Consider the following 12,500-nt stretch of genomic DNA (forward strand, 5'->3'; position numbering starts at 1 on the left):
GGTCAATATTGGCGGAGGGATCCCTGAGTAAAGAGGCCGGACTCAAACCCGCTCCTGTTCCACTGTACCAGTCACATGTGATGGAGACTTAGTGACTTATACTGTGTATCTACTGGGAGTTCCCGTGTGTGTCTGTGTGTGAGTCAGAGACAGAGAGACTGTGTGTGTTTGCGTGTGTGTGTGTATCTTGCTCTATCTTTCTCTCTCTACGTCCTGCTCTCCAGTCTGCTGTGAGGTGGTGGTGCTGCCCGGCCCAGGCCCAGGCCCCCAGGCCCCCATGCCCGGGCCCCCAGGCCCAGGGCCAGGCTCAGGCCCCCAGGCCCAGGCCCCCAGGCCCCAGGCCCAGGCCCCCAGGCCCAGGCTCAGGCCCCCAGCCCCCAGGCCCAGGCCAGGTCATTATGGAGCGTTCCATTTTAGCAGCAGCAGTTGAAACTCCTCGCTGCTCCTCTGGAAGGCTGCGTCGTGGAAAACGTTGATGCTCCGTTGGTTTAACCTTGGGTAAATATGAATCATGTGCTGCGGGTGCGTTTGTGTGTGCCTGTGTGTGTGGAGTGTGCCTGTGTGTGTGGGAGACAGAGAGAGAGTATGTGTGTGTATGCCTCCTTGTGTGTAGGGTCTGCATGTACAGTACCGGTCAAAAGTTTGGACACATTTTCCCGTCCAAACTTTTGACCGGTACTGTATATATTTTGGTGTGTTGTGTTTGTGGTCTTGTGTGTGTGTGTGTAGTCTTGTGTGTGTGTGTGGTCTTGTGTGTGTGTTTGTCAGATCACCTCGTTCTTCTCCAGGCTGCACTCCTCCATCATCTTGTCTCCCTGCTCCTGGAAGGTGATGATGATGAGGGCCACGAAGATGTTGACGAAGAAGAAGGGGAACACCACAAAGTAGATGACGTAGAAGATGGACATCTCCATCCTGTTCCCCCGGCTGGGGCCCCTGTCCTCCTCCGTCACGTCCACCGAGTGCTGCAGGACCCTGGACACACACGCACACACACAGGGCCCAAAGTTATCAGCGGCGCCCCTGGTAACCTCAGAGGGGGTCACGCTATTCCAGAAGGCTCCGTGTCGCGTCACTCACTGCGGCCAGCCCTCTCCCGTGGACACGGTGAACAGGGTGAGCAGGGCCCACACCACGTTGTCGTAGTGGAACTCATGCCTCTTCCAGTCCCGCCTCTTAACCTCCTTCTTGTCCTTCCCGTAGTCGATGTAGAAACCCCTGGAGGAGGCGAGGAGAGAGGGAGGAGAGGGAGGAGAGGAGGAGGAGAGGGAGGAGAGGGAGGAGAGGAGGAGGAGAGAGGGAGGAGAGGGAGGAGAGGAGGAGGAGAGAGGGAGGAGAGGGAGGAGAGGAGGAGGAGAGGGAGGAGAGGGAGGAGAGGAGGAGGAGAGAGGGAGGAGAGGGAGGAGAGGAGGAGGAGAGGGAGGAGAGGAGGAGAGGGAGGAGAGAGGGGGATGGGAGGGAGAAGGAGGATGGAGGGAGGACATGGAGGTGTATTGAGGAAAGAGGAGGAGGAGAGAAGGAGGTTGGAGACGGGAAAGGAGAAAGGGAGGAAGAGAGAGAAGAGGAGGGGAGAGATAGAACAGGAGTGAGGAGCAGAAATCTAACATCAACCCTGCAGGACAACTGTTCCTTGAGAAGAACATGCTGAACGAGGTTCTCCGTAGTGGAGAAGAGAGGTGCAGAGCGCCACCTACTGGCAGTCCTTCTCAGTGTCCATGGAGCCGTCGGTGCAGTAGAAGAACTTCCCCTTGAAGAGCTGCACGGCGATGACGGCGAAGATGAACATGAAGAGCTTGTAGACGATGAGGATGTTGAAGACGTTTTTGAGCGAGGTGACCACGCAGTCAAACACCGCCTGGAGGAGAGGGGGGGAGGAGAGTGGAGGGGGAGACAATCAAGAGGCAGGAGTGTGGTAGAGGGAGGGAGGGAACACAGAGAGTGGGAGAGAAAGTGAAAATGGGGACACTGTCTGTGTGAAAATAAAACGTGTTGTCAGTGTGGTCTCCGTTTCCTGTGGGATGTAAACCAGACGAACTCAGCAGAGACAACAGCAACATGAGCAGTCCTGCTCGCATACGAGAAACCAGACACACAGCTGGACTGATTCCAGCCTTAACTTACACCTCTAATCCTTTTGTCTTCTCTGTTATTTTTTCTCTCTTTTTCTCCCTCTATTCCTCTCTTGCTATATCTGCCTCTTTCTCCCCCCCCCTCCTCCTCCTCATCTTAATTTCTCTCCTCTTCTTCAACAACTCCACTCAGTTTGGGTTTGGTTGTTCGCTCTCTGTTTCCCCAGCAGGCAGATGAGAGAGGAAGGTGTGAGGTCTGTTTCCCCAGCAGGCAGATGAGAGAGGGAGGTGTGTCTATCTGTCTATCCAGGTGTCCACCTCGTCAGCCTGCCTGCGCTCTTTTCGCTTCCCTGAGGGGGACTTCCTGTCTGGGGGACAGGCAGAGGAGGACTTCCTGTCTGGGGGACAGGCAGAGGAGGACTTCCTGTCTGGGGACAGGCAGAGGAGGACTTCCTGTCTGGGGGACAGGCAGAGGAGGACTTCCTGTCTGGGGACAGGCAGAGGAGGACTTCCTGTCTGGGGGACAGGCAGAGGAGGACTTCCTGTCTGGGGACAGGCAGAGGAAGACCACTCTGTGTTTCCCATACACTGATTTATTTGTGGCGGCGTGCCACAATAAAAAATGGAACGCCACAAATGTATTGACTATTCTTTTTATTCTTTTTTAAATAATTTTTTTATTCAGGCTGCTCAATTTCGAATGGTGAAATTCAGATCCCAAATCCCAAAAATTCCACACGCAAAAAAGGGGTCATGTTTGTTACCTTGAGCTTGGGGAGCCTCTTGATGGTCTTGAGGGGTCTGAGGACACGCAGCACTCTCAGAGACTTGATGGTCTTGATGTCACGACCTTTGTTGTTCCTGCAGAGGAGAGAAGCACAGACATGTCATCAAGACACACACACCAGACACACACATACCAGACACACACACCAGACGCACACACACCAGACACACACACACCAGACACACACCAGACACACACACACCAGACACACACACACCACACACACACACACCAGACACACACACACCAGACACACACACACCACACACACACACCAGACACACACACACCAGACACACTCCAGACACACACACAGACCAGACACACAAACCAAACATATATGTCAACACAGACCCACTCACAGGCAGTGAGATTGAGAGAGAGAGAGAGAGAGAGAGAGAGAGAGAGAGAGAGAGAGGGACTGGGAGACAGAGAGAAGCATTTTGAGAGAGGAGAGAGATGAGGGAGTGAGATAGAGATAGAGATTGAGAGGGAGTGTGTAAGTGTTTATTTACCCCAACACATTGCTGCCAGTGTGGTATAAGCCACCGGATCAAAGAAAGAGAGACAGAAAAAGAACAACATGTTCATGAAAGAGGAACAATTACATAACGTGCCAGATATATAAGAATAGCTCTGTAAAAACGTCTGACACACATTTTCATGAAATCAATTAGATTAGTAAAATTCCAGTGTGTGTGAAATATAACGTCAGTGTTCCCTGCCCTCCCCCCCCTCCCCCCCGCCCGCCCTCCCTCCCCCCCGCCCGCCCGCCCGCCCTCCCTCCCCCCTCCAACCACATGACTCACGTTAGGGCGAAGGCCACCAGCGCTCCGATTACGACAACAAAGTCTAGAACGTTCCACAGGTCTCGGAAGTAGGAGCCGTCATGTAGGATCAGACCCTGGTCGATCATCTGTAAACCCACACCAGGGGAGAGGAGGGAAAGGTGGAGAGAAAGGGACTGTGATAACTCACATAGTACTATACCTATCCAGACCAGAAGGCTTTCAAAAATCTAATACTTTAGTGTTGGCTTGATTGGGTGAGGCTAGAGTAAAAAATGCTCATTGGATACTGGTTTCAAACAATGAAGCATAGACACTGTAGAAAATATTTCAGAAAATATTTTGCCCCAGTGTAGGAGCACACTTTATTTCTTTATGTGTAACGTAATATATGTATTTAGTGGATGAATATAAAGTTTCAAACATCATAAATGGAATGTGTGTTCTTTGTAACTTTTAGTTTTTTAACTCGCCTTTATTATCATCTCGAAGGTGAAGACTCCCGTGAAAACGTAGTCGAAATACCGCAGGACCTTTTAGAGTAGGGTGAGAACCCAGTTATTAGATATTAGTAGAGAATACACATCTGTGAAGACAGACAAAGAAAGAGAGAGAGAAGATATGAGAAAAAAAGAAAGGATATGTGAGAGAATTAAAGAGAGAGAAAAATAGATTAGAAACAGAAAATATGTTAGAGAATAAAAGGCAGAGAGAGAAAAAGAGATGGACAAAGAAAGAGAAAGGGAGGGAGAATAAAGCTCCAATGTCAACGTGAAGAAAGAAAGACAGACCGAATCGCTTAAAGGAGACCAATTTACGTCTCTCTCATGGTGACATTGATTACAGAGATACACAGCCGCCTCTCTCTCCCTTCTCTCTCTCTCTCTCTCTCTCTCTCTCTCTCTCTCTCTCTCTCTCTCTCTCTCTCTCTCTCGCGCTCGCTCTTTCTCCCCCCCTCTCTCTCTCCTCTCCTCTCTCTCTCTCCTCTCTCTCTCCCTTCTCTCCTTTTCTCAGATTGTGGTTGTGTTTTATGATGAGCAGAGTCCTTGAGCAGACATAAGCATGAAGAAATTAGCCCTGACACACTATCAAACAGACCCAGTACATATTCCTGTCTCTGCTTCCCCTTTTTCAGCTTCATGGACCCCCGCCAGGACTCTGTGGGGATCCATCACTAGGTAATTAAAGGGAGTGTTTAATTTAGCTGTGGTGCAGCTGTGCAACTATTGGAGAGCAGACAGATACGAGGCCCTTGGCACATATTCCGAGTGATTGGACTAACACTGTAGGGTTGCTATAATGACATACACAGTCGTGGGATTAATATGAGGATTGGTGTAATATCTCGGATTGAAATAGATGAGGATGGTAAGACATGCATGTGTCCACACATACACACATACACACACAAACACACCTACACACATTCACACAAACACACATGCACACAAAAACACCAGCTTCAAACACTATTGTTTCTGAGTCTGGTGTGGGCACTACCCCAACTCAGGCAGTGGTTAACCTCTGATTTAATGTCAGCTTTTGAGGAAAGATGGTTGCCTAGGCAGGGGAAGTGGTTGACATTTTAAAGAGTAGTAACAGGGGTTAGATTGCTGGGATTGCCTTTGTCAGGTCTCTGAAGGCCTCGAACAGAAATGTTTTTTCTTCATGGTACAAAGGCACACACGCACACACGCACACGCACACCTTGTTCCAGTCAGAACTGGTGGCCACAGGATCCTCTGCGGCCAGGGCGATGCTGCTGGCAGCGATGACCAGCAGGATACACATCTCAAAGTAGCGCAGGTTCACCACGTAATGACAAACCCGCCGCACACTGGCACACAGGAAATGACATTGTTGAGAAGGAAGTGAGAACAGCAGATTAGGAGATGAACTGCTTTCAGTGCAGAAGATGCAAATGAAGAAGAAATAAATGCTGTAAAAAAATCTTTCAATTGATTTAATTGTAGTTGTCAAACTCAGCATCACAGCCCTTCCTTTGTGTCAGTGTGTTGGTTCCAGGATTCTGGTTCTGACTCACGGGTTGCCAGGTTTGAAGATGAACATGCTGTCTGGGGTCACCGGGATTTCTGGATCGGCCCGCTCCTCGTCCTCCTTCTCTGGCTCGGACGCCTCGGCATCCTTAAAGGGACCTGCGGCCCAAAAATGTGCGTGTGTGTGTGTGTGTGTGAGATGAGGTATTTCTAGTCGTGATATCGGTTTAAATACCTCAGCAGAGCGCCATGAGTGACTCACGATAACCCAAGTGTACATAGTGGCATATATACTGCGGTATATACAAAGTATAACCAAAGACTACATAGTGGCATATATACTGCGGTATATACAAAGTATAACCAAATAATCTATTGTTCTTCTACTGTGTCTCTACTGTACCTTTGATTGTTGTCAGCTCCAGACAGGGTTGGGTGTTCGGCACCTCTATGACAACGCTCGAACTCAGGGGGAGGGGCTTGTCCTGGTTTTCCCCCGCTGTTGCCACGACGACATCCCCCGGACAGCCTTCCGGGATCTCCCCCGCGGGGGGCGGAGTCAGCTGCAAGGTGGGCGGGTCTGAGCGGAGAGGCTCCTCCCTGTTGGGTTCCCCAGGTTGTGTGCGGCCTCCCTGTCTGCAGGCACACAGACAGACAGGTAGGCAGGCAGACAGACAGATAGGCAGGCAGACAGACAGATAGGCAGGCAGACAGACAGGTGGACAGGCAGGCAGGCAAGCAGACAGACAGACAGACATGCAGGCAGGCATACAGACAGGCAGACAGACAGACAAATAGACAGATAAAAAACTGATCGACAACATTCCATGATGAAAGTTTCCAAAGTTTCCAAAGTCAAATACTCAGTATTAGTGTATTATTTTACTTTTAAAACCACACACAGTAAAGTTACCAACAGCACTGCTACAGCAGATTATCAGATCTCACAAAGTCAGGATCAGAATGAATACTTGGGGAGCCACATCCTTATTATATACCAATCTGCTGATGTGACAGCTAGATGACATCACTCCCTGTATCTTTGTCTCCCTGTTGTGGTGCAGTCAGCATTCTGTGTCTTACCCTCTCTCCTCCCTGGTCCCTCCACACTGACCAGCCTCGCTCTCTATCTCCCTCCTCCTCTCCTTCTCCTCCTCTTCAGGACTCCTCCTCCTCTCCTTCTCGTCCTCTTCAGGACTCCTCCTCCTCTCCCTGCTCCTGGAGCGACTGAGCGAGCGGCTCTCCTCCCCGGGAGACGACGATTCACCCCTGACCTCGGCCTGGGGGTCGTTGCCGCGGCGACGCGTCCTCCTGCCCCTGCCCCTCCCGCCCGCGTCCGGGGTCAGCGAGTCGCCGTTAGGAGGGGGGCGGAACTTCCTCACGGCCCTCTGTCTCCTCTCGCCGTTCAGCCTCCCGCTGAGAGGGTGGAGGTGACTGGGGAGAGCCTCGGGGAGGGGGTCCGAGTCCGGGGGCCCCGGGAGGGCCACGGGGGGCTCCGGCGGAGGCAGGTCCACCGTTCCTGGAGGCTCCGGCACCAGGGCCAGAATGGGGGCGTCCAGGATGCCCGCAGACAGCGAGGGCTCTAGGGGCATGTCCATGGGCATGGGCGGGTCCTGCTGGGGCGCGCCGGTCTTAGCTGACGGAGCGTCGGCCTGTCCTCGGAGGCTGCCTGTGGGGGTGCGAGAGGCCGTGCGCTGCAGGGGGAGGGCGACGGGGAGGGGCTGTCCCGTGGCATCGGTGGCGTCGGAGGGGGGCGCGTCCTGTTCCTCGCTGGGGCAGGTGTAGAGGATCTCCCTGCTGGACATCTGACGGTGTCGCCTCAGCTGACTGGTGCGCTGCTCCCACACTGACATGGTCATCCTCCTCCTCCTCTCCCTCCTGGACATGAAAGAGTTAGAGGGGTTGAGGGGCGGCAGGGCCACCCCGTCCAGCAGGCCCACTGGGGGCTCCTCCAGGGAATAGGCTGGCCGGCTGCGGTGGATGGCTCGCTTCCTGTACAGGTAAGGCCGTCTTCTCCGGCTTCCCCTGGGAGAGACAGACAGACAGGGATGGTCAGGACGCCCTGACAGACAGGCAGACATGTTCAGATACGCAGACAGACAGGCCTTCTACATACGTGCATCGTATCACTGCTAGTCCATCAGAGCAGGAGCGAAGGATTAAGATACATGATGTCGTAACTATCATGGAAACTACTTGTTGTTATTTTAGCATATGTTGTTTCATGCTAATCTTTTTCTAAGAAAACAGGTATCTCAGGGCTAAAACACTGCTTAGAGAAGTGTTGGAGAGTTTAAACTTCAACTAGGGCAAGCTGGCATTCAGAATACAATTCTTATCATTTTTCAACTTTTCAAGTTTTCAGCTAGTTTCTGTTTTCCATTGTGCAAATGTCTGTGAAATTAAAACATAATTGAGCATTTTGAAGCACAATTCAGTGGAGTGGGACTCGGGTGGATGTTTAAAAGATTGATAAACAAGATAGGACATGTATTCACTCAGTGGGTACGACGGCAAAAAAAAAATACAATAATTTATTGGATCGATGAAAATGTGAACAAAACAAGTGGAATAGAACTGGGAGATAGTAACAGATAGTACAGACAGCCATGACAAAATGAGAAAATGCAGAGGAAACCACTAGAATCGTAGGAACAAAGTCAAAACAGATCTTAGGAGCTAAAGCGAAGGAGGGTAAGAGAAATGTGCGGTAGGCAATTAAAAATGACAGGAGAGAGATGTCGCAAGGTTTGGAGGACAGAGATAGACAGAGAGTGTAGAGATAGAGCGAGAGGTAACAGAACAGACACAGAGATAGAGCTAGAGGTGACAGAACAGACACAGAGATAGAGCTAGAGGTGACAGAACAGACACAGATATAGAGCTAGAGGTGACAGAACAGACACAGTTGTTTACTTACGTGTGTGTAACTCTCGTGTGGTCCGTAATCAATGATCAGTCGGTTTAAAACAAGACATTAGTGCTTTCGTGAGCAGAGACAGAACAGGCCGGGAGACATACACCAGAGACACACGGGAGTTTAACCTCACAAACCCGTGAACGCTTCTCTCACGGTAACAAGTGAAGCTGGTCTAATGTGTGTGCATCATGGGACATGTACATCATGTATGCAACTGTATTTTTTTACTGACATTGCTGGTTCAATGCCTCTCAACAGATAATATTATTATCAACTTTAAAAAAACGAACACTGTCTCTCCCACCTCCCTCCAGTCGTACAATCTATTTAAAGAAATTGCGGAAAGATACAGTCTTCTCATGACTCAGCCTAATCTCCGGCAACCTAAATCCTCATGTTTGGGTCCAATATTTCACAGGGTGTCATGAAAACTGGCGGACGCGAGCATCTTGGTGTGTGTCTCCAGTCGGCGCCAAGCAGCACATTTGACAAACAGGATGACAGACAGCAGTATTAGAACGGTCAGGAGAACAACATTAATGACAACAGGTGTAAACCACACAGATAGGAATATTCCAGAGAGCTGTAGGACGTTCACAGAGAGAAAGCGGGAGCATGTCACAGGTATAAAACACAGAGAGAGAGAGAGAGAGAGAGAGAGGGAGAGAGAGAGAGAGAGAGAGAGAGAGAGAGAGAGAGAGAGAGAGAGAGAGAGAGAGAGAGAGAGAGAGAGAGAGAGAGAGAGAGAGAGAGAGAGAGAGAGAGGGAGGGTCTCCTCAAACAGGAACAGAGACAGACATCGTACGGTAGCTTTCAGATGGAGCAAGCATTCCAGCTAGCATCTCTGAGACGGTCTCTTAGAGTTAGCGTCTGTGGAGACATTCTGACCGGTCATGCTGATAGGTGGACACAGGAAAAGCGTGCTCGCGGTCAAAGTTCAAATACGCAGCGGGGTCGGAAACTTCCTGTTAGAGTAGCATGCACAGGGGAAGAAGAGAAACGCCAAACCCCCTGACACATGCTGTCCGGCGACGCCCCTAATCTGTGGGACTGCAGCATGTTCACCGAGGGTGGGTTTGTTTTCTTCCACTGGTCATGCCAGTCAGACACATGCGAGACTTTCCAAAGGCCGGGGCAGGATCAGGAGTCTTGCTTCATGCTTGAATCCTCACCATCGAAAAGTCACTAGTGGGATAAACATCTAAAGTCTCTCTCTAAAAACAGACCCATTAAAACACTGGTCTAGTGACTCTACGCAACTGTGAGATGGACAGACTACAGACAGACAGACCCTCTGCTCTCTCCAGACCCCTGCACCTCTCCTTCAAGCAAGTCAGACCAGTACAGAGCTTCACCAAAGACCACAGCTCATCATCCCAGAGCTGCTACCTGCGCATTATTACCCACATTACAGACAACCAAGACCCTTCTTCCAGAGATCACTGGCCAGCTGCCCCAGGTACATCTTCAAGTTAATTGGAGATCTAGTATCAGTGTTGGGGTGTGTGTAGGGGGTGGAGCTTCCTGAGAGGGGGTGGAGCTCCCTGAGAGGGGGTGGAGCTTCCTGAGAGGGGGTGGAGCTTCCTGAGAGGGGGTGGAGCTCCCTGAGAGGGGGTGGAGATCCCTGAGAGGGGGTGGAGCTTCCTGAGAGGGGGTGGAGCTTCCTGAGAGGGGGTGGAGCTTCCTGAGAGGGGGTGGAGCTCCCTGAGAGGGGGTGGAGCTTCCTGAGAGGGGGTGGAGCTCCCTGAGAGGGGGTGGAGCTTCCTGAGAGGGGGTGGAGCTTCCTGAGAGGGGGTGGAGCTCCCTGAGAGGGGGTGGAGCTTCCTGAGAGGGGGTGGAGCTCCCTGAGAGGGGGTGGAGCTTCCTGAGAGGGGGTGGAGCTCCCTGAGAGGGGGTGGAACTCCCTGAGAGGGGGTGGAGCTTCCTGAGAGGGGGTGGAGCTTCCTGAGAGCGGGTGGAGCTTCCTGAGAGGGGGTGGAGCTTCCTGAGAGGGGGTGGAGCTTCCTGAGAGGGGGTGTGGCTCCTGGCATCTTGCAGCGCAGCATCCAGGACGTCAGTGTGGTGTCATTGTGTTCCCGTCATGCCCCATGCAATGTGCTGTGCTCCTTGTCACCACGTGCACACCCTCATGCATGCACGTGCACGTACCACCACGTGCACACCCTCATGCATGCACGTGCACTTACCACCACGTGCACATTCCCTACGTGCGCTTTCCGGCGGTGCAGGAAAATGTAGTGGGCTCTTGTGAAATTCATAATATTTTTTGTGTTTATGGCAACAACAGCATATCATTTTCCCATTTTAACTCATTTCAAGACATTTTCATGTCTTGAATTCTGAGAATTAGAGTAAACTTTACTAAAAACTTTTTTTTCCCCATCAAGTGGCAAGCTGCAACTACATAAAAAGCTTCCCTGAAACTTGCTAATTGTATACTTGACTCCCAACAGATATGAAAGCTACCAAAACCACTTTAGGGACAGTCAGGATCCCTCCAGCACCGCAGTGCACTCAAACACAACGTTATTAATTTGGACACCAGCGATGCTGTCTCCATGACGACCGCATAAATGCACTGGGTAGCCTTCCGGTAGTCATGGTGAACGGAGTTCAATATAGAACAAACCGACTAAGAGGCCCACCGGCAAGAATCTATCAATACCCTACAAATGAGATGATAATAGACTCATGCTAGCAGCAGTGATGTGGCCAGCCAGGGAATCGAACCCATGCATCTACACATTATCTACCCTCAGACCAAGAGGATCGCCTCAACGACCAAAAACAGTATTTAGGTTTCATTTGCAACAGGGCTGCGTCGTTCCACAGCACTCAGCTATGGAGCCTGGCCTTGGAGGTGCACGGCAAAACTCCCCTCCCACGTAAACAGTACAGGGGCCGGTAACCACAACAACAGTGTATATATCAGACTTCAAATCAAGAAAGGGGAGTTGACTGCACGTGACCCGGTCCTTTTTTTTCAAAACACCCGGAAACTCTTTCTACCGAGGTGCCATGGGAACGCCACACCTGCTGTGGCTCACCTGCTCTCCTGGACGTACCCCGCTGTGTGCCTGTGTGGGGGCCCCAGAGGGAACTAACTGCACTAGTGTTAGTGTCAGCGACTCTGCTAGCCTGTTCCAGTGAGAGCGGTTCAGTGGGGGGCAGAGAGGTGAAGGGGGTGGGGGGAGGGGTTAGGGTCAGGCAGGGAGGGGAGGGGGGGGGGTGCAAACACACTTACTCTGAAGACATCATGGAGGACATGGGGCCAACTTCCTTGGCCTTCTGGAGAGCATGCTTCTGGTTAAACGCTGCTTCCTCCTCCTCCTGGTCCTGAGAGAGGAGAGGAGGAGAGGAGGGGGAGAGGAGGAGGGGAGGGGGAGAGGACAGGAGGGGAGGGGGAGAGGAGGAGGGGAGGGGGAGAGGAGGAGAGCGGAGGAGGAGAGGAGGAGAGGACAGGAGAGGAGGAGAGTAAGAGAGGAGAGGGGAGGAGGGGAGAGGAGGAGAGGAGGAGAGGGGAGGAGGAGAGGAGGAGAGGGGAGGAGGAGAGGAGGAGAAGGGAGGAGAGGAGGAGAGGAGAGAGGAGGAGAGGAGGAGAGGGGGAGGAGGAGAGGACGAGAGGACGAGAGGACGAGAGGAGAGAGGAATAAGGTACACTTGTGCAACCTAAGCAAAAGTAAACAACGTATCAATAGTCTCCATATGAACTCAAAAATACATTCTAACCTTTGTCAGTTCCTGTGCATTGGCAAGGTTGTCGACGGCGATGGCCAAGAAGACATTCAGCAGTGTGTCTGGTCACAGCCACCTTAAGGACCATTAACTCCATCTTTACATGAACGACTACTTTTATTGACATTTGACCCTGTGATGGTGGATACAGTTTCCAAACAGTGTGAGGACGATGAAGTAGATGGACGACCACATCCCAGACTT

At 51.5% G+C, this 12,500-nt stretch overlaps 1 protein-coding gene across 1 annotated transcript in view; it reads right to left on the reverse strand.

Moving 5' to 3' along the window:
* Positions 1 to 12,500, reverse strand: part of LOC134011075 (voltage-dependent R-type calcium channel subunit alpha-1E-like) — a 25,805-nt gene that overhangs the window by 10,480 nt on the left and 2,825 nt on the right. Inside the window, 13 exon segments of the mRNA XM_062450514.1 lie at positions 774 to 975; positions 1,081 to 1,218; positions 1,695 to 1,855; positions 2,834 to 2,930; positions 3,654 to 3,772; positions 4,118 to 4,177; positions 5,352 to 5,481; positions 5,689 to 5,800; positions 6,045 to 6,277; positions 6,725 to 7,666; positions 11,806 to 11,897; positions 12,291 to 12,358; positions 12,446 to 12,500. The exon segment at positions 12,446 to 12,500 is cut by the window's right edge and continues 63 nt beyond it. Coding sequence (XP_062306498.1) covers positions 774 to 975; positions 1,081 to 1,218; positions 1,695 to 1,855; positions 2,834 to 2,930; positions 3,654 to 3,772; positions 4,118 to 4,177; positions 5,352 to 5,481; positions 5,689 to 5,800; positions 6,045 to 6,277; positions 6,725 to 7,666; positions 11,806 to 11,897; positions 12,291 to 12,358; positions 12,446 to 12,500 — 2,409 coding nt within the window.

This window comes from Osmerus eperlanus, chromosome 24, assembly GCF_963692335.1.
Source record: "Osmerus eperlanus chromosome 24, fOsmEpe2.1, whole genome shotgun sequence".
NCBI classification, from domain to species: Eukaryota; Metazoa; Chordata; class Actinopteri; order Osmeriformes; family Osmeridae; genus Osmerus; species Osmerus eperlanus.